The sequence below is a fragment of the Cydia pomonella genome, chromosome 13 (genome assembly GCF_033807575.1).
Source record: "Cydia pomonella isolate Wapato2018A chromosome 13, ilCydPomo1, whole genome shotgun sequence".
Taxonomy (NCBI): Eukaryota; Metazoa; Arthropoda; class Insecta; order Lepidoptera; family Tortricidae; genus Cydia; species Cydia pomonella.
The window spans coordinates 3,373,984-3,399,381 of NC_084715.1; the positions used below are offsets into that span (position 1 = coordinate 3,373,984).

At 36.7% G+C, this 25,398-nt stretch overlaps 1 protein-coding gene across 2 annotated transcripts in view; it reads left to right on the top strand.

Moving 5' to 3' along the window:
• LOC133523998 (fibronectin type III domain-containing protein 5) overlaps window positions 1-25,398 on the top strand; it is a 240,989-nt gene that overhangs the window by 139,323 nt on the left and 76,268 nt on the right. Inside the window, exon 4 of one of the 2 annotated variants that reach the window (XM_061859757.1) lies at window positions 7,852-7,991. In XM_061859757.1, the coding sequence (XP_061715741.1) occupies window positions 7,852-7,991 (140 nt within the window). Of the gene's footprint in view, window positions 1-7,845; window positions 7,992-25,398 lie in introns of both variants that reach the window. The other variant, XM_061859756.1, reaches the window with a different exon arrangement.

The window sequence follows — 25,398 nt, forward strand, 5'->3', positions numbered from 1 at the left end:
TAAAACACAGAGCACCTGGGTACAAAGGTTTGTTTTATGACAGGTGTAACAACTCTTTTGGTGTAACGGGTGTCCATGGACGATGGTAATCGCTCATTATCAGGCGATTGATCTGCTGGTTTGCCTCCTACTTTATTTATTGATAGCCTACTTAAGGGCCTCCCCTTGTGAGTGGTTGCCTCCAATATCATAAACAAAATCGTCTCAAAACTCTCCTAGTAACGTAACGTAACGTTATGCCTAATTTATGATGATATTATTTGACATTATTGTCCAATTTTATACTAAGTACAAACAAGTTAAATAAAAGTTAAGTAAAAATAAAAGCGACTGCATTACCACGCCGCGCTGTATTACCTCTGAAAATAATAGTTTATTGTCGTTGAGTTTTTAGTATTATACAGCCGGTACTATTATTGTATCTCCTTGGATTTCACGGGCCTATAAATCCCGGTCTTTTGATAGGCTTGCGTGGGGATATAGATCCAACACGTAGAGGCCCCTAATAGAATATTGCGGGCCTTTGAATGCCACGTTGACCAAGCAGTGATCTATTGTGACGACCCTTTAAAGTTCTTTACTAATGGCCATTGAATCCAGGAAGTTCCAGATTCTTTCGGCTGTTATGTTCTGTACCTTATAGGGTTGCAATACATGCCGCTCTAAGAAGGTACTTCTTTTTGGCATAAGTGGTCCACAGGAATGGAGAATGTGCATTGCAGTCTCCTCTGACTCCTGGCAGAATCTGCATGACGCATCTTGTTTCTTTGCAATTAAAAAAATAATATGTTTGTTATATATATGCGGTAGTAAGGCGGTGCTGATATTCATATTTGTTTTATTTTCGATCAGTGGGATACTGATATGTGCATTTTCAAATAATATTTGTAAATATGTAATACGACTATAACCTCACACTGAAATTTTTTTTGCAATAAGTAATAAAAATAATAAATTTCATCAGTAGCCTAGAATCGATTTTATTGTTACAATTCAACCTGTTAGCCGGTGTAACATATAGCTTTCAAGTCCCAATTTATGTGTAGATTAGTTTTAGAAAAATTCAAGATAAAGAACTTCTACACATGGTATTGCGACTGAACAATTTTAATCCTTTTCATGGCAAATAGGGTTAAGCCTGAGTTGCACCTAGAGTAAAAATAATGTCTTAAAAAGAAAGTGTAAAAAAATACATTGTCAAGAACAAGGGTTAAATAATTATTCATGTCAAAATGAAAGAACTGTAACTAAACGAGGTTACGGTGCTTTACGGTAACGCACTTTGACACGTTTTCGAAAGCGACTTGTAAATTTATATTCATAAATCATTGTAGACAAAAGGCCCAGGCCATGGAAAAAAGAACGGCCGGAAATAGCGGGGCGGGTACCGGATGTGGTTTTACCAATAACTTCCGGCGGAAATCGCGACGGCTTTGTAGCACGACACCCCAACTTTCGCTTTATTCCTCATAAAGTACCAGAATTGTATCGAAATTTTATTGGTTGGAGACCTGTGATTGCAAGCTTCTGCAATAATAAAATCTGGTACGAAGGCTTGAAGACTAAAAGCGGCCAAGTGCGAGTCAGACTCGCCCATGAAGGGATCCCTACCATTTATGACGTATTAAAAAAAACTACTTACTAGATCTCGTTTAAACCCATTTTCGGTGGAAGTTTGCACGGTAATGTACATCATATATATTTTTTTAGGTTTATCATTCTGTCATTTTAGAAGTTACACACACATTCTATCACTTTGGAAGTGTCTTTCGCGCTAACTACTCAGTTTAGAAAAAATGATATTAGAAACCTCAATATCATTTTTGAAGACCTATTTATAGATGTATGGGTTTGATGAAAAAAAAAAATATTTTGAGTTTCAGTTCTAAGTATGGGGAACCCCCAAAATTTATTGTTTTTTTTTCTATTTTTGTGTGAAAATCTTAATGCGGTTCACAGAATACATCTACTTACCAAGTTTCAACAGTAATATAGTTCTTATAGTTTCGGAAAAAAGTGGCTGTGACATACGGACAGACAGACATGACGAATCCATAAGGGTTTCGTTATTTGCCATTTGGCTACGGAACCCTAAAAATTACGCTAGGAGAGTAACGTTCCTTCGAACATCAAAAATTGAGCTGAATGTTGGCCACCAACGATTGAAAGCTCTCTTATCCAAACAAGAGGGTGGTGGTGAAGCATGCTTCGTATGACAGACAGTAAGGAAGGCCGAGCTTCTTTGTTGTCAGCCTTACAAAGAACACAGCCATTAGTAAGATATTTTTTTGAGGATCCGTTTTGTGCGATCGCAGGGCACACACATGTGAAAAGGAGATGCACGAACTTTTCATATTGAATTGGTATTATATTGATGTCGTATGTTTATTTCGAAACTCGGTTATTGTGATGGTTTCGGAAATAAACTTTGTTCCTGCGTCAAATATAAAAAGCGAAAGTTACTGATTGATTCTTTTGTTTTTCTACTGAATTTAGTTTTTGATTATGATGAATTTGTAATCCTAAATACATGTGACATATGAAGTGTGAGAAATCAGAATTATTTCTTTGTTTTAAAGGATAGAACAAAAAAAAAATAATCGGACAGTCAATATTTCCGCCCAGTTTGTAGTTTCATTTAACAACATTATGATGGCTCGGACTTTCGGTTCGAGCGCCATCTTGATAGTTAGCCTCGTGATTAATTCCTTTGTTTTTTGCGCATTAGTATTATTTTAAGTATAATATCGATACCTTATTATCTTAGTATATATACTTGTAAAGTCCAGCTATCGCTTTACAAGAGCTAATAAAATCACCGTACACTGTCTTGTACTAACTGTACAATTCTAGTTGTATTTACAGCTCCTAATACTTTATACCTACAGGCGAAATAGTCCCACTGGACTGAAGCCATAATTTTAAAATAATGAATAATAACATTATGTTGAAAATTAATATTTTCCAAGAATCTGAGATTGATTTTTCTTCTTCTTTCCTTTATAGTAATATTATGTTCGAATTGATAATTGCGTGCATTTCATTAATTTCAGTGATTGTACACTTTTCTTCGTGTTTGTCATTCATTCACCGTTACTTCTGTTTTACTCATTTCCCAAAAGGTTAACTGGAAGAGATCCCATACAGGGATAAGTTCGCCTTTCTTGTATTTAATTTACTCTGTAACCGTGTTTTTATTTCTATGTACAATAAAGTATATACATACATACATACATACATACATACATAGTTCATTCATCAATTCAAAATTGCTACAACAGTTTATGAAACTTTAATTACAAATTGTTAACTACGAGTAAGTACGTATTTAAACATACATTTCATTTCATTTATTTATTTTCCACACGATCAGCACTAACAATTAAACATTACGTGCTGATTCGCATTATGTTACTTAATTACGAATATATTGGAAACTTGATTCATGTACGTACGTACGATACGTATGACGACCAGTTTGGCCTAGTGGGTAGTGACCCTGCCTACGAAGCTGATGGTCCCGGGTTCAAATCCTGGTAAGGGCATGTATTTGTGTGATGAGCATGGATATTTGTTCCTGAGTCATGGGTGTTTTCTATGTATTTAAGTATTTATAAATATTTATATATTATATATATCGTTGTCTAAGTACCCTCAACACAAGCCTTATTGAGCTTACTGTGGGACTTAGTCAATTTGTGTAATGATGTCCTATAATGTCCTATAATATTTTGATTCAGTAATATTGCTTATTTTACTAAATGTAAGCTTATTACGTATTTGCTTTTACTGAAAAACCCATTTGAACTGACTGCAAATGCCCTTTAGCTGTAGGCAGGAGAAACTGGATACATCCATCCCACCCTCCATTAGCAAAATAGATATACTATTTCTTAGTGCATTTTAGTTCACTGTAAATAATATAAGAATACAGAAAAGTTATAAGTTTGTTAAAATTAATTGAAGACTTTGAATGAAGTATTTGTTAAAGTCGAAAAAGAGAAGAAGGTCGTTAAATAAAATGTGTTCAATTTTTTTAAAAGCTGTCGATCCCTTTCTATAATTATTTTTTTAAGGTGAAACTTACTATCTAAAATTGGGTCATTATACAGATTTGTGCCTGCGCTGCGTCTAAACTGCGTCAAACCATACTAAATTTACGAAAAACTTGATGAAGTTGAGTCTGATCCCAGTCACATCATAATGTGAGAATGACCCAATGACTTTGAATGAAGTATTTGTTAAAGTCGAAAAAGTGTAAAAGGTCGTTAAAGAGATGTGTTCAATTTTGTTCTCTTTAAATAACGTTTTTAAAAGCTGTCGATCCCTTTCAATAATTATTTTTTTTGTGAAACTTACCATCTATAATTGGGTCATTATACAGATTTGTGCCTGCGCTCCGTCTAAACTTCGTCAAACCATACTAAATTTAGGAAAAATTTGATGTAGTTGAGTCTGACCCCAGTCATATAATGTGAGAATGACCCAATGACTTTGAATGAAGTATTTGTTAAAGTCGAAAAAGTGAAAAAGGTCGTTAAAGAAATGTGTTAAATTTTGTTTTCTTTAAATAACGTTTTTAAAAGCGGTCGATCCCTTTCAACAATTATTTTTTAGGGTGAAACTTACCATCTATAATTGGGTAATTATATAGATTTGTGCCTGCGCTGCGTCTAAACTGCGTCAAACCATACTAAATTTACAAAAAATTTGATGAAGTTGAGTCTGACCCCAGTCATATAATGTGAGAATGACCCAATGACTTTGAATGAAGTATTTGTTAAAGTCGAAACAGTGTAAAAGGTCGTTAAAGAGATATGTTCATTTTTGTTCCCTTTAAATAACGTTTTTAAAAGCTGTCGATCTCTTTCAATAATTATTTTTTTAGGGTGAAACTTACCATCTTTAATTGGGTAATTATACAGATTTGTGCCTACGCTGCGTCTAAACTGCGTCAAACCATACTAAATTTACAAAAAAAAAATGGAGTTGAGTCTGACCGCAGTCATATAATGTGAGAATGACCAATTGGACTTTGATTTTTAAGAGGATCCATAAAAGCTTTCCAAGTTGTACCTTTGGTTCCAATTTTTACTGAATCGGAAAAACTTAAAGCTATAAATAGTACTCGTAGCTATAATTAGTAACATTTTAAATATAAGCCTCGCATTTTAAATATAAGCTAATATAATTGTGTGTGTGAATGTAGGCTTTATAAGTTTATAACGGTTTAGCAACACCTACTTTTTCGATTAACTTCTCTATTTCCGCTACCCAAAGGTTGTCTCGAAAACATTGCTTTTTAGCGATAAGACCGCCTGTTGTCTGCTTCTACATTTAATCAGTTGTTTATTTTTCTTGTATCTTTTTACTGAGGTGTGCCAATAAAGAGTATTATATCTATCTATATAAGTACTCGTAGCTATAATTAGTAACATTATGAATATAACACGTTTTAAATACCAGTTACGTTTTAATTACAGTTCCTTGGTTTATTTCCATTTTAAACTACCTTATTAAAAGCTTTATATTTAATTTTAGCGCATACGTCATTTGAAACTATCTGCGTCATACTCATCAGTCACAATGCAAGACTTATTAAAGTGTGCTGAAAGTGAATTGGAAAATGCAACTATTTTAAGCCCTTACCACCCACGTGGGAAGTTAGGAAATTGTTAAAAGAAAACAAATGAAAGGAGACATTTTCTGAGGCTCTTTATACTGGGTTGGTTGAGTTCAGAACCGTTAAGTTGTTTGACTTGGTACTTTATTTGTAGGTACAGTGAGCTGCGAAATTGCTTGAAGAAATTATGAATGAATTCAACGATAAAGTTGCCATGCCCTTTATGGCTGATTGGCTGATGGTACATGTAATTCAAGATGAAGAGGAATTCGCTAAGACAAGGAGTAACTTGCACTTCAAATTTAAGTCGTTAGATGATGACTCTATCGGACATTAAAGCCATTCGTTGACATCTGTCAAATGGCATACTCAGGACACTAAAACTAAAATGATGTTTACAGTAGGTACATATGGGGCTACTTTATAGCACTAGTGCGAGAAGTAGCATATTATGTTACTGTGTCGAACATTTAAAGGGCCATATGTACTGTAAAACGTTGTACGATACATGTGCGAATAGGTAATTCGCAACTCGTGTCGATTTAAAACACTCCCTTCGGTCGTGTTTTAATTTATCGCCACTCGTTTCGAATTTCCTATTTTTCGCACTTGTATCGTAATGTACTATTATTACGAAAGTTTATTATCTTAAGAGGCTTGATATTAGTTATGATATTGAAACTCTTTATAATAATACAGGAATGTCAATGAATAAATGCATAAACATACATAAATAAATTTCTATTCTCCCTTTTCTTTCAAAAATTTTAGGAGCTATTGTTCATAAACAACTGTCCACTTACATTTATTCCAATCAATTACTTTCTTCTTTTCAGTCTGGATTTCGTTGTGGCCATAGTACTTCCACCGCTTTGCTGAAAGTGGTTGATGACGTGAGGCTCGGTATGGACTCTTCATTGTTAACAGTGTTGGTCCTTATCGATTTCTCGAATGCTTTTAACGCTGTTAACCAAGGAGACGTCATACCTGCCCCATTCCATCGTGAAATATTGCGTCTACGCGAATGACGTATAATGTAATTTGATTTTTTGTCCTTTAAACTGGCACCGATTGTTCCGAAGTTTCAATAAATATTCACTAATTATTAATTAACAATGGCCTGATAGCTCTTGAAAATTAATCTTTAATAAACCAAATATTTTAAACAGAAGCTGTTGCTTTCCAAAACAAATGCCGATGATACATAAGACTTGTAGTATTTTAAGTAGATGTTAAGCTTTGTCTTTGCTTCTTCGCTTTAAATGTACGTGTATCTGTTCTTCCTTTTTACTCTCTTCCGTGGCTACCACTGGGGTCGTTCTAGAAGACCACTTAGGTCAATTCCGTTGGACAAATTTATCCGCAAAGTTCTTCTTCTTATTTGACTTTCCTGAGAAATATTATTACGGCACATTTGCGACCAATTTATTAAATAAAAGACAGCCGTTTCCATACTACTGTAGTATCCTGACGTTTGATGACGATAGGTACTTTATAAAACAAACACCTTTATATACACGACTGTAGACTGCATTGCTGCTAAAAACATCAAAAAGGATTTTTGAAATTTACTGGAACAATACCTGAATCACAATCCAAATGTTACCTTAAGGTAAGTTTAGGAATTTGGTAATTAAAATCAGTTTTTTGAAATGTATTTTTTTTGTTGATTACTAATAAATTAGAGATTAGGTGACCTAAATAGCGATAAATAAGCTATAACTTAACATGTAATGAACAGTCACATTAACAAACAATAAAAATGACATCAAATTAAACCTAGAGGATAAGTAAGAGAATTTTGTCCAATGCAATTACCTAATTGTTCAACAGCCCGATTCCGATTTTACAACTTGTTACAGTTTTGATTTTTTTTTTATTCGACCTTGAAGATCGCTCACTCTGATTGGTGCATGTGAAATGAAGTGAAAGTCGTGCATGAGATCGCGCCAATCACGAAGACGATCGTCAAGGTCGTATACAAGAAAAGCCAATCAGGTTTTCTTGAAATAAGACTTTGTGATGACAATATATTCTTAATTTAAAGTCAAATGTAACTTTGGTTGTTTTGGTATGTGCATGAGTATACTTTATACATCTAAGGTTTAAATTAGAATCGGTCAGATCAGACAATCTCAGTCCATGCCGCGTTTTCTTCTTCACTCTTCCTTCTTCCATACCTTGCTGATAGAATACAACGAAATTGACTGATTGCACGTTAGTTACAGAGTGGTTCTGGAGGTGGCCGGGAACTCTGACGCGGTCATCTTGAGCGGTCTGGAGGCGGACACGCAGTACCAGGTCACTGTCGCCGCGTTGTGGGGAGGCCACAAGTATAGAAGTAGACCTATTGTCTTCCGCACGCTGGGTGAGTACCATTGTTTTAAAAGTAGGTTATGTAACTGATACGTAATGTAAGGTATTTAAATTCGATTGTGGGTTTATGACATGTGCTAAAAGTAAATGTCATTAAAAAAACAGAAGTCTTTAATGCTTAATGCCATGTTAAGGAAAGATTGAAATAGGCTAGAGGCTGCTACGAGTGCCAGGCCACTGTCGCTGCTTTCGGGGGCGGGGGGGGGGGGATTCACAGATATAGGGGTAGACCTATTGTCTTCCGCACGCTGAGTGAATATGGCTTTTAAGAACCCTTCCCTGATGGAAAGCCATATATGTGCTACACAATACATATGGTAATAAACAATAAACATGGTAGCCCAAAGGTTGAAAAAAATCATCAAAGCTAAAGCAGAATATTTTGATGATAAAGCGTTTTATAATTTTAATAACAGCTTGGAGACCCAAACATTACAAACCACGTACTCCTGCCTCGATGAAGCATCTTCAATAATATTTGAAAAAAATGTGTTAATATCTTCACCGTCCGTGACTTCGTATTCGTATACAATTATGGGGTATTATGGAGTGGAAACATGTACTACAAATAAGTCGTTATCATCTTTCTAGCGTCCAGTTTTTGGCAACCTAATCCCAAAAACTATCACGTCCACTAGTTTGTTGGAATGCGACTGACATTTTGACCTTTGAACTGAAAGGAGACACCTTTTTCTTACTCCGGCACTCTTATTAAATTTGTCGATTAAATTACTGCTAGATCGAAATCAACTTCATAAAAAACGGCCCTGGCGGGGTACGGCGCCCCTGTCTGTAGGACCAGAGCAATGTTCTTAGGAATATTTTACAACTGTTGTGCAAACGACAGAGAAGAAGATCCAAAGGGTAAAAACGGGGCCTTATTACTAAGACTCCACTGTCCGTCTGTCTGTCACCAGGCTGTATCTCATGAACCGTGATAGACAGTTGAAATTTTCAGATGATGTATTTCTGTTGTCGCTATTAACAATAAATACTCAAAAGTATGGAACCCTCGGTGGGCGAGTCCGACTCGCACTTGTCGGGTTTTTTTTTAAATTCTGACTTCTAGGCAAAGATCTACAATTTCTATTTATTTCGATTTTATTTATAATTTTGAGTGTTTGCTATCATAGACTTGTTGACCAGTTTGGCCTAGTGGGTAGTGACCCTGCCTACTAAGCCGATGGTCCCGGGTTCAAATCTTGGTAAGGGCATTTATTAGTGTGATGAGCATGGATATTTGTTCCCGAGTCATGGGTGTTTTCTATGTATTTAAGTATTTATAAATATTTATATATTATATATATCGTTGTCTAAGTACCCTCAACACAAGCCTTATAGAGCTTACTGTGGGACTTAGTCAATTTGTGTAATAATGTCCTATAATAGTTATAAAAAAAATAAAAAAATAATATTTATTTAAAAAATAGAAAAAATATTGTGTGCCACGGTACATAATTAGGTCTTAAAATTCTCGGGCCTGTCTTCACAAAACTCAACTTCGTTTCGTTTTCAAACTTCGGCCCTTGAATTTTCAGAACCCTATGTACTTGTTGCAGAAACGTGTCGGGTACGTGACGCTATTTTTAAACACTTCTGTCTGATAATTGATAAAGTTAAGAACCGATATTTAATAACTTGAACACCCCCAGAGCCAACGAGGGGGGTTTAGGGTCGGCAACGCGCATGTAACTCCTCTGGAGTTGCAGGCGTACATAGGCTACGGGGAAGGAATAGGGTACGGATGGTGCTTACCATCGGGCGGGCCGTATGCTTGTTTGCCACCGACGTAGTATTAAAAAAAAACTTAAAAAAAAACTTAGCTATAAATTCAAGCGTGTGTAATAGAGATCGGAACCGGTTTTTTGCAAAAACTTCGAAATAACCCATATATTTCGGTTTATTTTGTACTTATAATGCAGGATGTGTTTTTAGATTAGATTGCCCAATTAGAAATGAAATAATTAACAAAGAACGAAAAAATATCGTTTTCGTTCCCATACAAAAATACCAGTTTCCGATCCCTGGTAGGTAATACAGATTTCTGCTGGATATTAAGGTATCTGCTATACGCGTCACGTCCGTCCTCGACAATATATACCTTTTTGTGGAATACCCCCATTCATTGGGCTTAATCTGGTTTTCTCGCAATATTTTTCTTCACCTTCAAGTATCAAAAAGTGGCGTCATCTTACCGGGCATATGGCGCGATTTTTTGAAATTTGTTATTCTTTCACTGATATGTGGTAACAAATTTACCACATATCAGTAAAAGAATAATGATCAAAGTCAAATGGCGTTCTAAAACTTTTAATCATGTGTCGAAAGATGGCAGTCAATTAACTGTGACTACAGTTTTCTTTGACAATCCACCTCTATTTCAAATTATCTTTGGTTATACTCAACCAAGATGGATACTGTAATATAGATATTATAATGCGTAAATAATATATAATGGCACCCACAGCTCCTTTGTACGAAACATTTCAAAGTTCATAATTAGATTTACGTAGCTCATTACCTTACCTTTGTCAATGTCAAAAACGAAACGTTAAGAAAGAATAAAGTCATAAGTAAATTAGGGAAGTTAATTACACTTAGACGGGAAATGTAAAACAGAATTTTGTGAATATTTGAACAACATTAGAATGAAGATGAATGACCGGAGACACGTACCTTTTTTTTTTTCTATATGTGTATAATTATATAATCGTTTATACAGAAATAAATCAAATACGTCTTTTGTTTGTCGTCGTTAGTGTATAAGAGGAAAGATGTCGACCGCTTCTCCATATAAAACTACCTAGTTCCCATTTTCTCCTTCATTTTATTACACAATTTGATATATAAGTTAGTGAATTTTCTATCAAAGTTAGAGTTAGAAGCGTAAAATAATAGCAAACAAATTTTTGGAGACTCTTAACAAGAGCCATTTGGTTAAATTTCATCAAATTGTGAACCTATTTTATATAATATAATCCAGAGAAGTGTTGAAGTACTGCCGTAATGAATCTCGAAACAGTCTAAACACTGAAGACATCATTAGAAAATAATTTCTTAAATCCATTATGAATATTATGATTAACGACTAGTCTTGCAAAATAATTAATGGTTACACACAAAAAAGGCTTCATTAATTACTTTTCCTACTCCTCTACTGTTATCTGTCATTTATGCATTCATTAACACGAATATAAGAACATACATAAAAGATTTCAAGAAAAGTCTATATTGTCTATTCCTCATAAAAGCTCTTGTGCTTTTATAATCTATAACGTTACTGCGATTAATGGTTACCAACCTAACAAAACCAAAACGAATACAGTTTTAAACTAAATATTCATTTGGTTGCATAGTAAAAATAATTACTTCATAAGTCAGAAACACGCATGTGACACCCGTAATATAGCAACACCCATAGACTACGAAGACCGCTTAGCGTTGCTTGTTAGTCTCCGTAGGCTACGGTGGCCAAAATTGAGAAAAAACTGTCCAAAAACTTAATTTAGCAAGTAGCAAGTACCAGGGCCTCATGAGTTACGAGGAGGTGTCGCCGACCGGCCGGCCGCGGCCCGGGGCGGGCCGGGCGCGTAACAAGGTATGCTCGCGCGTCTTGGCTATATGCTTTTGCTGTAATTTGTTTACCTAAATTAAGATTTATTTTTGTTGACTCGTAGGAAAAATATTGTATGCAACGTTGTATAAGTAGGTCAAAAAATTCTCGTGGCGTATTCCTTTACAATGTTCGCCTACGCCTTCGGCTCCGGCTCACATTGTAACTCACGCCACTCGCCTTTTTTGACCCTTCTTATACAACTGTTGCATAAAATACTATTGTATAGGAAACATTATGACGGCCATATGTTCGTGTTAATATTTACATTCTGTCCAAACATGAAGGGTAGATACGGAAACAAAAGTAGCAAAGTACTAAAATTAATCTTCACTTAATAATTTTATAGATAAAAAAAAAAATACAGTAGGTGCCCGAGCACCACGAAGAACCTTCGGTATCGATTCGAGTCACGTATTCATTTTACCGATAATTCAGCACTACTGGATTAAACGAGTACCTACATTGGATTTGTATGGGAAGTAAAAGCTTTGTACAGAAAAAAAAACCACATAGCAAATGCAACCGCTCTGTAATCCGGCGTTCGTTTGTGAGCACCGGAATACCTAGCGACTACTTTTGGTAGGAATTAATAGTTATTTGTGTCCCAAGGGAGGAAAGGTAGGAAATTGCGTGCCGCGTCCAAAATTGTTACCCGAGCCGAAGGCGAGGGTGGCAAACATGCGGGATGGAATGTCCTACGTCCTACGTTTCCACCCGTGGTGGCCGTGGTGCGCATACTATTTTTCTGCTCGACGGAGGCGGAAAGCGGTAACTTCGTTTAGCGCAGCGGGAGCAAAGTTGACGCTTTCCGCCCGGAGGGCAGAAAAATATATATTTAACCCTGCAAATGTCAAGCTTTAAGCAATAACCCCCATGAAGAATAAGGTCGTTTAAAAATTCATTTACATAATGGAAATACTGGGTGGATCCGGCGTCATTATTCGTAATAACAAGAATCAATAAAGATGGTCAAACTGAATCATCGTCTACATGTTGACTAACAATTGGACAACTATATTGCAAAGACATAAGGGCTGCAGTTATAACAACTTTACCCAGCAAATCAACCACGAAATTGCGAAAATACCGATTTCTTATAGAGCTTGAGCGCTCAGAGCAGCCGAAATGAATACGGACATGACATAGACGAGTGTCATATTGGTCCAATGGAAATATTCACTACACTTAAATCGACCGGGATATAAACCGTGATTACCTTTTATATTGTTTTTATTGAGCTCCCGATATTACGACGCAGTTACATGCATCTTGTTCACGGGTAACTGGAGATAGCGGGTGGGTGTCAAAGTTGTGTAGACCGCGCTCGGTCGGTCGGTCGAAATGACCTTCGGACTATGCAACTCGTGATTTGTACCCGACTCAAGGAGATGCTGAGCAATAGCTGACTTGCGAACGTCATTGTTCTTGACCGCAGCGATGTATTCTTTGTACATTGGGCAGACGAATGAGGGTAGACCGAGCGCGGTCTACACAACTTTGACAGCCACCCGCTATCTCCAGTTACCCGTGAACAAGATGCATGTAACTGCGTCAAAATATCGGGAGCTCAATGGATACAATATAAAAGGTAATCACGGTCCATATCCCGGTCGATTTAAGTCTAGTGAAACTAACCGTGAATCATTCAAAACAATTAATGGAAGTATTGTTGTGTAACAATCTTTATTCATTCATTCTTATCACATTTTGTCATTTTGGATCATGATATATCACCCTGTAAAATTTAATTGAATATAAGGACCTTTTTTACTGAAATATACAAATATGACGAAGCATTCATTAAAAAAGTTATTTATAACGTAACGACACACCCTTCCCTATACAATTAAGGACAAAGCCCGTCATGTCTACGTTGCTAATTTTAAATGACGTACTGAATCAGGTCACTGAACTTTCACAATACGCAAGAGGTCAAGGAGTGTCGCTTTTGCTGTTTTAACATGTAATATGTCAAAAGAATAATAATAAGAATGTTATATATAATAATAAGCGTCTGGTTGACGCAACTGGTGACCGAAGAGCTGGCGGGTTCCTCGCACAACGTATCAGTATTGCGATACAACGAGGAAATGCCGGCGGCATCCTTGGTACAATGCCTCAAGGGCCTATTTTAGATTTGAACTAGTAATACATCTGTATATATCAATTATTTGTATTGTTATTGTAAATAAAATGTAGATAATATTGATTATCAATAACTAAGTAGTAGTTCGCCTCGAACTGAGAACTCGCAGGTTGTGAAAAAATATAGGTATAGAGCGATTGAATTTATTGCATTTACTTAGTCAACAATGGATCGAAAACCGCGTGCGATTTATTGTAAGGTTTGTGGGTCCATTAACTCATATATTTAAGTCACCATAGAGATTAAAATAAACTGCTACTTTGGTTTAATAATAATAATAAATTTCTTTACGTATTTCAGACTTTTGTTGTCCATAGACTTATTAGTATTACACGAACTTACAACAATGTTACGAGTAGTAACAATACAAAATGTGAATTAAAATTAAACTGACATGTAATTATAAATATTACATCTGGACTCTAAATGAATATAGTTCCAGTGTTTCATAATTTTACTGGCCGGATCAGACGTAACAGCCATCACGAGACTGTTTAAGCTGTAATGTTTCATGTTAAATGTGAAATATTTATGTTTATTTTATCTTGCTAATTATAAGTATTTTAAAATACGCTTTCATTTGATACCAAACTCAATACTTTCTTGCAAACAATATTACCAGAATATATAGCAAGACCCCTCATTAATAGCTTTTCGGCCTTCTAAGCTCTTGAAGCTCCAAATCCCTTGATTGAGTCAACTCATAATTATATTTTATTAAAATATAATGCCCACAACAATACGTTTACCCAATCTTATTTAAATTAAAACGTAATAACTCAAGTTATTGTGTAACAAAGTATCCTCTGATAGGTCAATTAAAAAACATCAAAATGCCATGACGTGCTACTACTCCAAGTTGAATGTAAGAACTTGCTTGCTCGTTCGATTAAACATTTTTAAACATTAAATAATAAGAAAATAAGCTTAATTTGCATAATCTTTATATATACTACCGAAACCTAAAGGCTTATACTGGCTTTGGAACAAATTGCACACAATTTTTGATACATTGCGGATATTGATCGATCGGGTCGGATCCGACCTTTCTAGCGTGAGTCATCCTTAACTCATATTTCCACGATTTAAACAATCATTTTTCAATTTCATTACTCAGGGCTAAGTCATAAAAGTAAACATATCCACATGCATGCTTGACAAGTCACGTATTCATTTTACGACTTTATCTCAAGGTAATACGGTCTAAAAACGCATACATCATGCCCTCGTCAGACAACGGTGCTCAAATGTTAACGAGTGGCTTGCATGATGTCGCCACTTGGGGCGTTAGCACGGAACAGAGCCCGAGTGGCACCATTGACTCGAATTAGGCTAGGGTGGGACATGACATGGCAGTTTTTATACTAGATAGTGGAAAGGTTAGATACCTTTACTACCTTCTTGGTTTGTTGAACTCAGGTTAGTATTTGTAATTTAAATTTAGAATGTGCGCTTCTTTCAAATAGTATAATGTTGATGTCAGAATGAAATCATTCAGTTGAATTAGAGCGGTTTCAGACGGTTGATTTGGCTTTACTCACACGCGTGATATATTTCGCTGCATTTAATCTATACGAGCTATAGATATTAGGATCAACTAGTTGTGCTATACGCGTGCACCCGTAAGGGACAAAACATGCGCAGTGCGCCAAATTAAAAACACGTTTTAACATTCCTGACAACATACCAAAAACAACCTACGTAATTTGGTCGGTATTTCTGTTTGACAGAGTAATGTTTGATAGAATTAATTCTGGAGGCCAATGAGAGCGTATAATTTGACATCAAAATGATGTCATTTAGTTACCACTTGCACATGCATATCGCTCTTCCTTGTCCGGACATGTATTGGGGTGAACGAGACGCACGGACGAATGAGAACAAAATGACATAATTTAGATATGATTTAGCTGTCAACACATAAGTTTGAATTAGTGTCCTAGAGCGTCCGAGTGGCACCATTGGTGTGTTGAGTGGAATCCATAAATTGCTCTGATAATTAGCTTAAGATAATAATATGTAACACTGTCTTACTATTCATACGTGCTTGTTGCTAGGCCTACATGAATAAAGTATATTTGAACTGAACTAGGCGAGGGTGGAACATGACATCCCGCTTTTAATCTCTACTAAGTAGATACTGTATAGGTGGAATACCTTTACTACCTGCTTGGTTTGTTGAACAACGCGTGGCACGTCGGTAATTTAATTTAGAATTCGTGTCGTCCGTATTGTATGGATGTAGTCTCGTATAATTCGCTTACGGAAACATATAATTCGCACGTTAGCCGAATGCGGTTGTGGATTAATGCCCTATCTTTATCCCAGACTTCCTCCAGACAAAATCTACCGATGTAAATGTCAGTTTCTTCTCGTATTCTCCAATTATTGTTTGATTTCCTTCGAAGATATTCTTTCTTCTCCTTGTCCTTTTCCCATTATTTGGGATCGGCTCTCCTAGTTACATTTCGCCAGGCTTCGCGTTCCTGGGTCATGTCAGGTGGGATTTGGGCTTCTTCCATATCCCTCTTCACTGTTGCCAGCCATGTCAGTCGGGGTCTTCCTCGTCGCAAATGTGTGGGGAACATATCCAGCACCTTGCGTGTCATATGTTCGTTCCTTCGAAGATATACGTAAAAATATATTTAGTGCTTTAATCAATAGGTACACCAGTTTTACAAAAATAATTATGATTTCCCAAAAACAATTTCATAACTGTAGTATCTTACTTCGAAATCATAACGTCGTAGCAGTCAATTTAATCTGCAATTTACCAAAGTTTAATGAACCAAGTGAAATCGAATTTCGAGAAGAAAGTAATCTCACAACTTTTAGTCCTTGAAAGTGGACTTAATCAAAATCTTGGCGTTGGGACTCCAGTATATATAAACAATTTATGTTTGAACATCTATTGATAGCACGACTTAGTTGAAAGCAGTAATCTTCGCATGTATGACACAGAATACGATGAGAGGATTAATATCTTCGAGTATATTAAAATAGAATACAGAGAATGTAGATTTAGTTAAGTGATTCATGATTACTATAACAATATTAGTAGACGACCGGTATGGCCTAGTGGGTAGTGAACCTGCCTATGAAGCCGATGGTCCTGGGTTCGAATCCCGGTAAGGGCATTAATTTGTGTGATGGGTGTTTTCTATGTATTTACTTATTTGTATATTATATGTATTGTTGTCTCAGTACCCACAACAGAAGCCTTCTTGAGTTTACCGTGGGGCTTAGGCAATTTGTTTAAGAATGTCTTATAATATTTATTTATCTATCAGTACCTTTGTCTGTATGAACTTATAACCAGTTATTAAACAATTTTGAACATAAGTTACGTGATTGCTGACTTTTGGTTCTTTAAAACTTTTCTATAAAAAAGTACAAATATTTAAAGCTAATTAAGTTTCAAATTAATATAACAGAAATGATGGCCATGAAATGTTAATTAATTACACAGAAAAGTTCAGAGTTTATAGTTAGGTAACTAACTGATAATTAGAAACTTATCACATCTTATCTCCGAAAACAATATAAAGTTTACCTAGTAGGTATACTTTAAAGCTAATGATTCTGGGGCGAAAAAAAAAAACTAATAATAAATGGCACTCAAAAATTTACAATAAAAATGCGTAGGTACCTAAATTGAGTCGCTTAACTTCACACTCAGATACGAGTACATAAATCTAAGTGTTATGGAAATGGATTTATCTGTGTGTGAAGGTAAGCGACACAATTAATTGTTAACATGTTTATTCATGAGTACTAATGTGGCTATATCGTAAATATAACTCCAAAGTTCGCACCTGTGGTACTAATAGAAGTATATACGATACAAGTGCGGAAAGTAGGAAATACGCACGTGTATCGTACAACGTTTTACAGTAGGTACATATGGTCCTTTAAACTTTCAACATAGACACGGAAAGTGCTCATATTCGCGTGGGAAAGTAGCGTCATAATTATGTACTTTATAATATATTTCGTACGCCTCTAAGGCGCTGACAATAAAATCGTGCTCGTGTTAACATATTTTTGGAATGTTGGCTTGTAAAGATGTTTGTGAACGCGGCCGTACCAGCGAAAGTCCCGTTTCACTTTTCACTTCTGCGTTCTATTTGGGCGGCATGTTGGCATCAATCCAGCCCGTTCATTTGCCCGCTCCGTCTGATCTTCCGGATGCATGCAAGTACATTCGAAAGTAGTGAGTATTCTGTTTGTTTAATAACAGGCGCCGCGGCCAAGATAATAATCATTTATCGAAAAAATAAATTAATAGTTAAAAAAAAAAACACTAGAAAAACACGCTTCCGTATTCAAAGTCCATTACGTGACCTTTCTCACAAATGCAAACACGACTATGGTACGATATTCCATCACGGAATGCCAGCGCCTATCTTCTGGCTTCATCATCAGACCTTGAAACCTAACCAAAGTCCAAAGTTAGAAAAGTCTAATAAATCCAAACACAGCTATGATACGATGTTCCATCATGAATTTCCAGTTCATATCTTCCGGCTCCATCATCAGATCAGTTCGACAGTACCATTTTATTGTATTGTCATCAGGAACAGCTGCCAATTTTCATGACGCTACGCTCCTTGGAAGATGGTTAAATTAGTTACCTTAGATTTCATTACATAGTTAGTTACATACAGGTCGACCTAATAAAAGCGTGTAAAAAAAACATGTTTTTACATGGCCTTACGGATAATAAGAATGGGGCCAGTACAGCGGTGTCATGCACACGAATTCGAGCCAATCGTGCAGTCTAACGCCGCGAAACGATTCGATTGGTTGGTGAGTACGCATCATGCGCGCGATTGGTCGCAACTAGTTGCATTAGACTGCACGAATGGCTCGAATTCGTGAGAACAATGAAATAGCACCATTCTTAATGTCGTCCTTAGATATATGTAACTAAAAGGACGTGATCATTTCTATACATTAGGGGAAATTACGGTGAAACCAGACAGCGGGTAAAACAGATAACTATATCTTTCAAATCTTAGCTATCGGTGACTTCCTCTGGCAAGTTATACAAATATAAAACTTTATTAATAACTCCAAAGTTACAGGTCAAATAGTTATTTAGTTAGTTAGTTAGATGACTGAGAATGCTTAGTAAGTGTACAAAGGGCGGACTTTGTTGTCCTTCGTATAACAGGGCTTTTTCAGAAAAAATAAATAAATAAAGGTATTTCATCAAAATGTCTTACTATTTTCATCATGAGTACCTGTTTAGATAAGGATGCTAATAAATTATGTTAAAACAGTGCATGCATTTGATTTGTAAACATGTGCGGTAGAAACAGATAGGTTGATATCTGTCGTCAAGCTCACCATACTTATTAACCTATCGAATGAGCTAATGCTTTTACGGATACTGGAAAGCGATATGTAAATGTACTACATACCTATGAGGCCTGGATGTTAGTGAGATGACGATATGAGTTGTGCTGGTGTCCGACTTTATTACCTACATATATAACATGAGTATCACATGATTATCCACCTGGTTTCATGAGCTTAATAGTCGCCTCCAAACCTCCCCTTATAGCGACCCCATTCCTCACACAAAGTTTACCTTAAGTTCATATTAGCCTCACTGGATCACTGTTCACTCTGAGTACTGATAACGTTGGTCACAATATACCAGAGACACATCATTATTCTAATAACACCATAAGAACGTTCTTGACTTGATCTAAAAGCAAGTATCACTGCCGCGTCGATTTGTTCGCACACAACCTCCTTTTTCCTACTGTCGTTCTCATCTACCCTCTCAACTTCCCTCCAAAAAATCCCAATAACCTAGAAGCGGTTACTTAAACGTGACTACTAGCGCCATCTACTCCATGACGTTGGCAAATATTAGCTGGTTCGCAATACGTTCGCGACACTCCCGCCCAGAAAGAAAATGCTACTCTTAATTGAAATTAGATGTCTATAGGCAAACATATAAATAAATCAACAATCAGATAATAAGAGCCGTCCATTCTCGAACCGCATGGTTCACCCTTTGCGTCGTGAATCGGCACGGCCTGAGACTTTGTGCAATTTCTGATGACGTTACAGAAATGTGCTGAGACACTGCGTTTCTGAGATCGATCCAATCGTGCATCTGGTCTGAGTTGAGTTGTGAGTGATCTGTCTTGAGCTGATAAAGAACAGGATTCTGAGTCTGGTCTGAGCATTCATCAATGTTTGTGCTGAGCCAACTAATAACAGGATCCTAAGACTGATCTGAATACTGATCAATTTCCGTGCTAAACTGATTGAAAGCAGGATCCTGAAACTGGTGTGAGCGTCCATCGATGTCTGAGCTGAGCTGAGTGGGATCACGGCTGCGACCTGTCATATTTGGTCCATTACTGGTCTCTCCGTCAACCCATGACCAATGTTATTTCCTACACTCCCGCGCGTACGGTTCTAGATTGCTCCGAGCAGTCCCTAGTTGCAATTTAGGTCACGAGAAGAGACCGCGTCATGCGGCCCATGTGTCAGAGAGTGGCAATGCGATCTGATATCAAATATCGGTATTATTAAACAGTGGGAACTCCGTTCGCGATAGGTCTATCCCATCTATAACTACCATCTGTAATTCACTCTGTCACTTTGTCACTTTGCTCTTTTGACATCGTTATTAACATAATAACCTATTTCACCACTTCAAGTGTCACAACTATTACTACAGCAGACGTAAACAACTGTAAACTGTTTTGAACACTGCGACGACCGCGTGATCGAAAAGAACATACGTTTTTGTATGCAATGATAGTTACCACACAGACAAATGCGGCCGTCTTATCCGAACGGGTGTATGTAACCTAAATTCCCACTACTTCTCTTTACTGTATATTACTCACAGTAATCTACTATGTTAAGTATTCGCTTTAAATCTATTCGCTTATCCATTAAGGCCACTGTTGACATGTCCATCTCTGGGTGCACCCACTTCATGTCCGGCAGCCCTCCCCAGCCAAGGGAGAATCACGCTATTTTTATATGTATAATCACAAATCAGAATGTAAAATAGAATCCATCTACAACTTGACCACACTCCTTTTTTTTTATGCTAATTGGACATTCAATAGATGTATCAAATCAGGCTCCCACTTCGAACCGTCAAATCCAAAACAAGTGATGTGATATTCAAGGCACCTTTTCTTACCGTTCATTTCGATTTATGAAGCAGATATTGAGTCAAAATGAACTCTGTTTGTTTGTTTGCAAAGTGGTTTTTATTCTTCTTATCATTCTCTGGTGCGTTTATATCGCGCCTGGTATGAAATAATCTAGTTTAAATATGTTGGGACAGTCAAGTTGTCAGCAACTGTTTTAAACTGTTTTATAGGCTTAAAGTATTATATCACGTCCGTGATTTTATTCACGTCGATTTACGCATAAACATTTTTGCCACACTTTATTCTGTCTAAATTGAGCTACACTGATACCGCCTTTGGGGGGTGGATGCTGGCGAGTACCTCGGTATTAATTCAACGCATTCAAAATGCTTTTCTTTTCTGTTTCTTGCCGTTCTCACATAACACCATTTTTAAACCGTTATAACCTATTAAATATGTCTGCCAGACCTACCTTGCACTTCGCATCATTGCTTTTTGGAGTCATTCGCGATTAACAGCCGTCTTATCTATTTGAACAACTTAAGATTTCGAAGGGTCATATACGTGGTGTCCTCAGGCTTAACGGCACGCAACACAGTAAGTCCGCTTTTCGTGGCAGCTTTCGATATGTTTACTGTTTGATTACATCCCCGTGCACATGCATCAGTCCTGCTAAGGATGGTAGAAACAGCAATACATATACTGTACATCCGAGGTACCGATCCATCTTCCTCATTCCGATCAGATCTTAAATTAAGCAGAATATCGCCAGTCTTCCGCACCACAGTGTTTTAACTGCTGTGTCCATCAAATTGACCCACTCTGTTTCTTTTATTCATGAATAATCACTTCACAACTTTAACAACCATGCGAGACATATAGATCGGTACTCAGTAGCAAATTCTCAACGTGTGCCAATTAATAAAGAATACAGTGGGTGCGGCTTCTGTATACTCTTTAAGGCTTTGCGCTTTATTGACTTCGCATTCGCAAAGGCTTTTGATTTCTTCAACTGGAGTAAAATGTTCAGAGTTATGAGAAATGGGGATACCGCAACACGTAATCCTTTTATAGTTGAACGAGGAGTGCAACTGTTCACTGAGATCTGTGAATAGACAATGAGTATTGGAAGGTTGTGAGGGTGATGTCCAAGTTGGTGGCCAACTAATCAATAAACTCAGTTTTGCAGATGACATGACTATATTAGGTTAAGTGTCTGTGGAAAATGAATTTCGGTTCTGCTACAAAAGATTGAGTATGCCAGTAATGAGTCCATTTTCAGGATCCAGATCCATACCTTATGATCAATAAAAATGAGACGAAGATGATGCATGTCGATCTTCCTGGTAAAATTAAGAGAATCAATGAATTGCACGATCTTGAGGCAAGTTGTTGGTTCACTTGGTATCTTAAATAAGTGACGATGGTATCTGCGACTAAAAGGTGATCAGAAGAGCTCATATGGCCAAAGCTGCGGTGAAACGACTCGCCAGGATATGCATATGGAATAACATAAAACAAGGATCAGACTAATGCGGGCGCCTTGGTTTCTCGATCATATTCTTTACATGTCCGAAACCTAGACCATTGAAACTGAAACCCATCATAGGACAGATGCATTTGAGATATGGTGCTAGCGAAGAATGCTTGAACGTTAGTACGGTACAACTGCTTCAACTCTTGACAAACTCGACATCACCGAGGTTATCCACTGTTTGTACCCATAGCGTTCTTAGTTTCTTCGGCTATCGAGGCCGAACCAAGAAAGGAAGAGCCAAGGAAGCGTAGGGATGGACGTATGGTCACACGGCGTTGGGCGAACAGAATAACATTAAAGATAAATCCACATTACAGGCTAGCATACACCGCCCAAGAAAGAGCGGCTTCGAGTGCACTGGTGAAGAGCCACACAGGACAGGTGTCCACAGTGACTTATGACGATACGGCAACGAATAAGACTTTGATAAATCTGTCTTGTGACTATTGCTACTGTAGGAGTCTTACATAAACCAATTACGGCTCCTCTTCCCGCAAAATACCGTAAAACTAAGTTATTCAGAACCATATTTTATATTAAAGATTGATACTTTCTGAGCAGCAAAAAATATATAACAATCTATATGACCGACGATATATTTTTCTGGAAATCTATTTTAATTTACACAACTATATTTCTTTCAGTTAGATCGATATTACTTCTGCAAAAATATGGAACTTTACAATCATTCTCACAAGACACTATAAAATGATTTGGTTTTCTTGCTTTTTGCAATTTCATAAAACTATGCCTCAATTCCTAAAAACAATAAGCCTAAATTCCGCCTAGATTCCTACCATTACCCCCGTCTGCGGAGGCAGTGCGAGGCAAGTCGTATTGCTAGACGGACCTGTGCTGCATTGCACGCGCGAGCAAGCGATATTCTATTTCGAACGCATAGCTTTGCGCGCTCGATCTTTTGCAGCGGGTGGTGCGGTGAGGGGTATAAAGCTCCGCCAACACGCGCGAGGTCATTGGCGTCGAGTGCAGCCTTAACACTACGATATTTCATGGCAATATTAAAATGACATCTGATTCTAATTGTGATTATGATTCTTGGGATCATAGTGTAGCTCCAGTCTGCATTTCAATCCGATTAAATCTGATAAACAAGCTAACAAGCTGAGGTGTCCCGATCAATAATTATCAATAATTATTTGGCTTATGATTAATCTCTTCCTTTTAAAGGTTTAATGGTCTGAGCTATTGCATACTAAAATAATTAATAATAAAGTCCTTTTTATTGTTTCTAAAGATGATATTATACAACATAGATGATATTATATCTGAATTCCTTCTGTCATTACATTTATTAAAATAACACAATACTTGAGAAATTCTGATCTTATTCAGAAATGTATCCACCATGGTCTTCTACCGCCTTTGTAATTATTACTATGAGTATGAAGGTTGAAGGTACTTAATATGTACATCTACGACGAGTAGACTCGATTGAGTTGACATCTACTGCTCGATTCCACTTTCATTTAACAAAATTAAAATAGTTATGCATGGCTAGTGACTATTCTTTAAATTATCTACCACTCCCTTACCTGTTTTTGTTCGAATAAAATAGATAATAAAGAAACCACTAGCCCATTCAATTAGTATGCCTTTCATTTGAAGTCTTCTCAATAATAATATATTTTAATATTTTTAACCCTAGGTTTGGGTCATCGCATGTACATGACATAGATACATACACAATTCTGAAGTTAAGTTAATATTTATCTAATTAGTTTATATCAAAATCGCTAATCTGTGACTGTCCACACTATGAATCAATGGTTGAATAATAATAGGAAGTCCTTATACCTATAGGGTATGGCTTAGGTGCAAACATATTATAATAGCCTGGTGGCTTATACTAAACAGTTTTGCCTTTGCAATTTACTGTGATACAAGTTGATATTTACTGATTCTCTGATGACAATCTCTAGATTGGAATGTTAATTGGGGTTGAATCAAGATACTGTGCTGAGTTACATGAACAGAAAAAGTAAGTGAATATTATTTAAACATAATATATTCGGCAGTGCTTTATTCGTTTACAATCCTTTTAGCCGTTTATTTTTCAGGACAGCAATATCATGCATGCCAACTGTTAAATCTAGCGAGAGCCCCATTATTGGCAGTTTGCTGGTGCCATTGGAGTGGCTGCGCGATTCTGATTGGGTCTTAATGATGGTCCTGGTCCTTTAAGTTTGGGTAGCCGTGTACATATTATGACATCAAATTGTAATCTGATTTCAAGTGCCTCCTGCATTTTCACTAAGGCACGTTACAGGTTACTACATCTAAATGATACCTATAACTTCTAAGAAACCAACCCGTACCAATACCTTACAACTGTAACAACAAACAACAATGAGGCAAGACATTCCTTAACATCTCTTATGTTATGAGTGGTTCTAGTCCTTCAAACGAAGTGAAAGGGTTAATTTCGAATTTTGAATTACACGCAATGCGAATGCTTCTGATTTTAGCTTAGTGAAGATATGGATGCGCAAAACATACGATTATAATAGCCTAGTTTGGTTGTTTGGAAGATATTGCTCTTCAGCGATAAGACCGCTTGTTGTGCACCATAGTTTGAGTTATGTGTTTAATCTGTATGCTATTTTCGTTTTTATATTGGTGAGCAACGAAGAATATTTGTACTGTATTATTTTATTAATCTTGATAAAATAAATTTTGTTTCATTCTAAGAGAATATTTATGGATCATATAAGTATAACGAACGAATGTTAAATCTGGTTCCTACCTAATACGTTAAACATGATACATTCGTTTTCTAAAAAGACACGCAGTATAAATTGTTTCCATACACCACGCACACTTGCGCGCACGACGAGTCAAATCAGGGCTGAGCTGATAATTTGTGATAAAGTGGATATTCTGCAAGCAATGCGTGTTATACAAAAGCATCATGATTCATAAGAGATTATGGTCCTTTTCACAAAA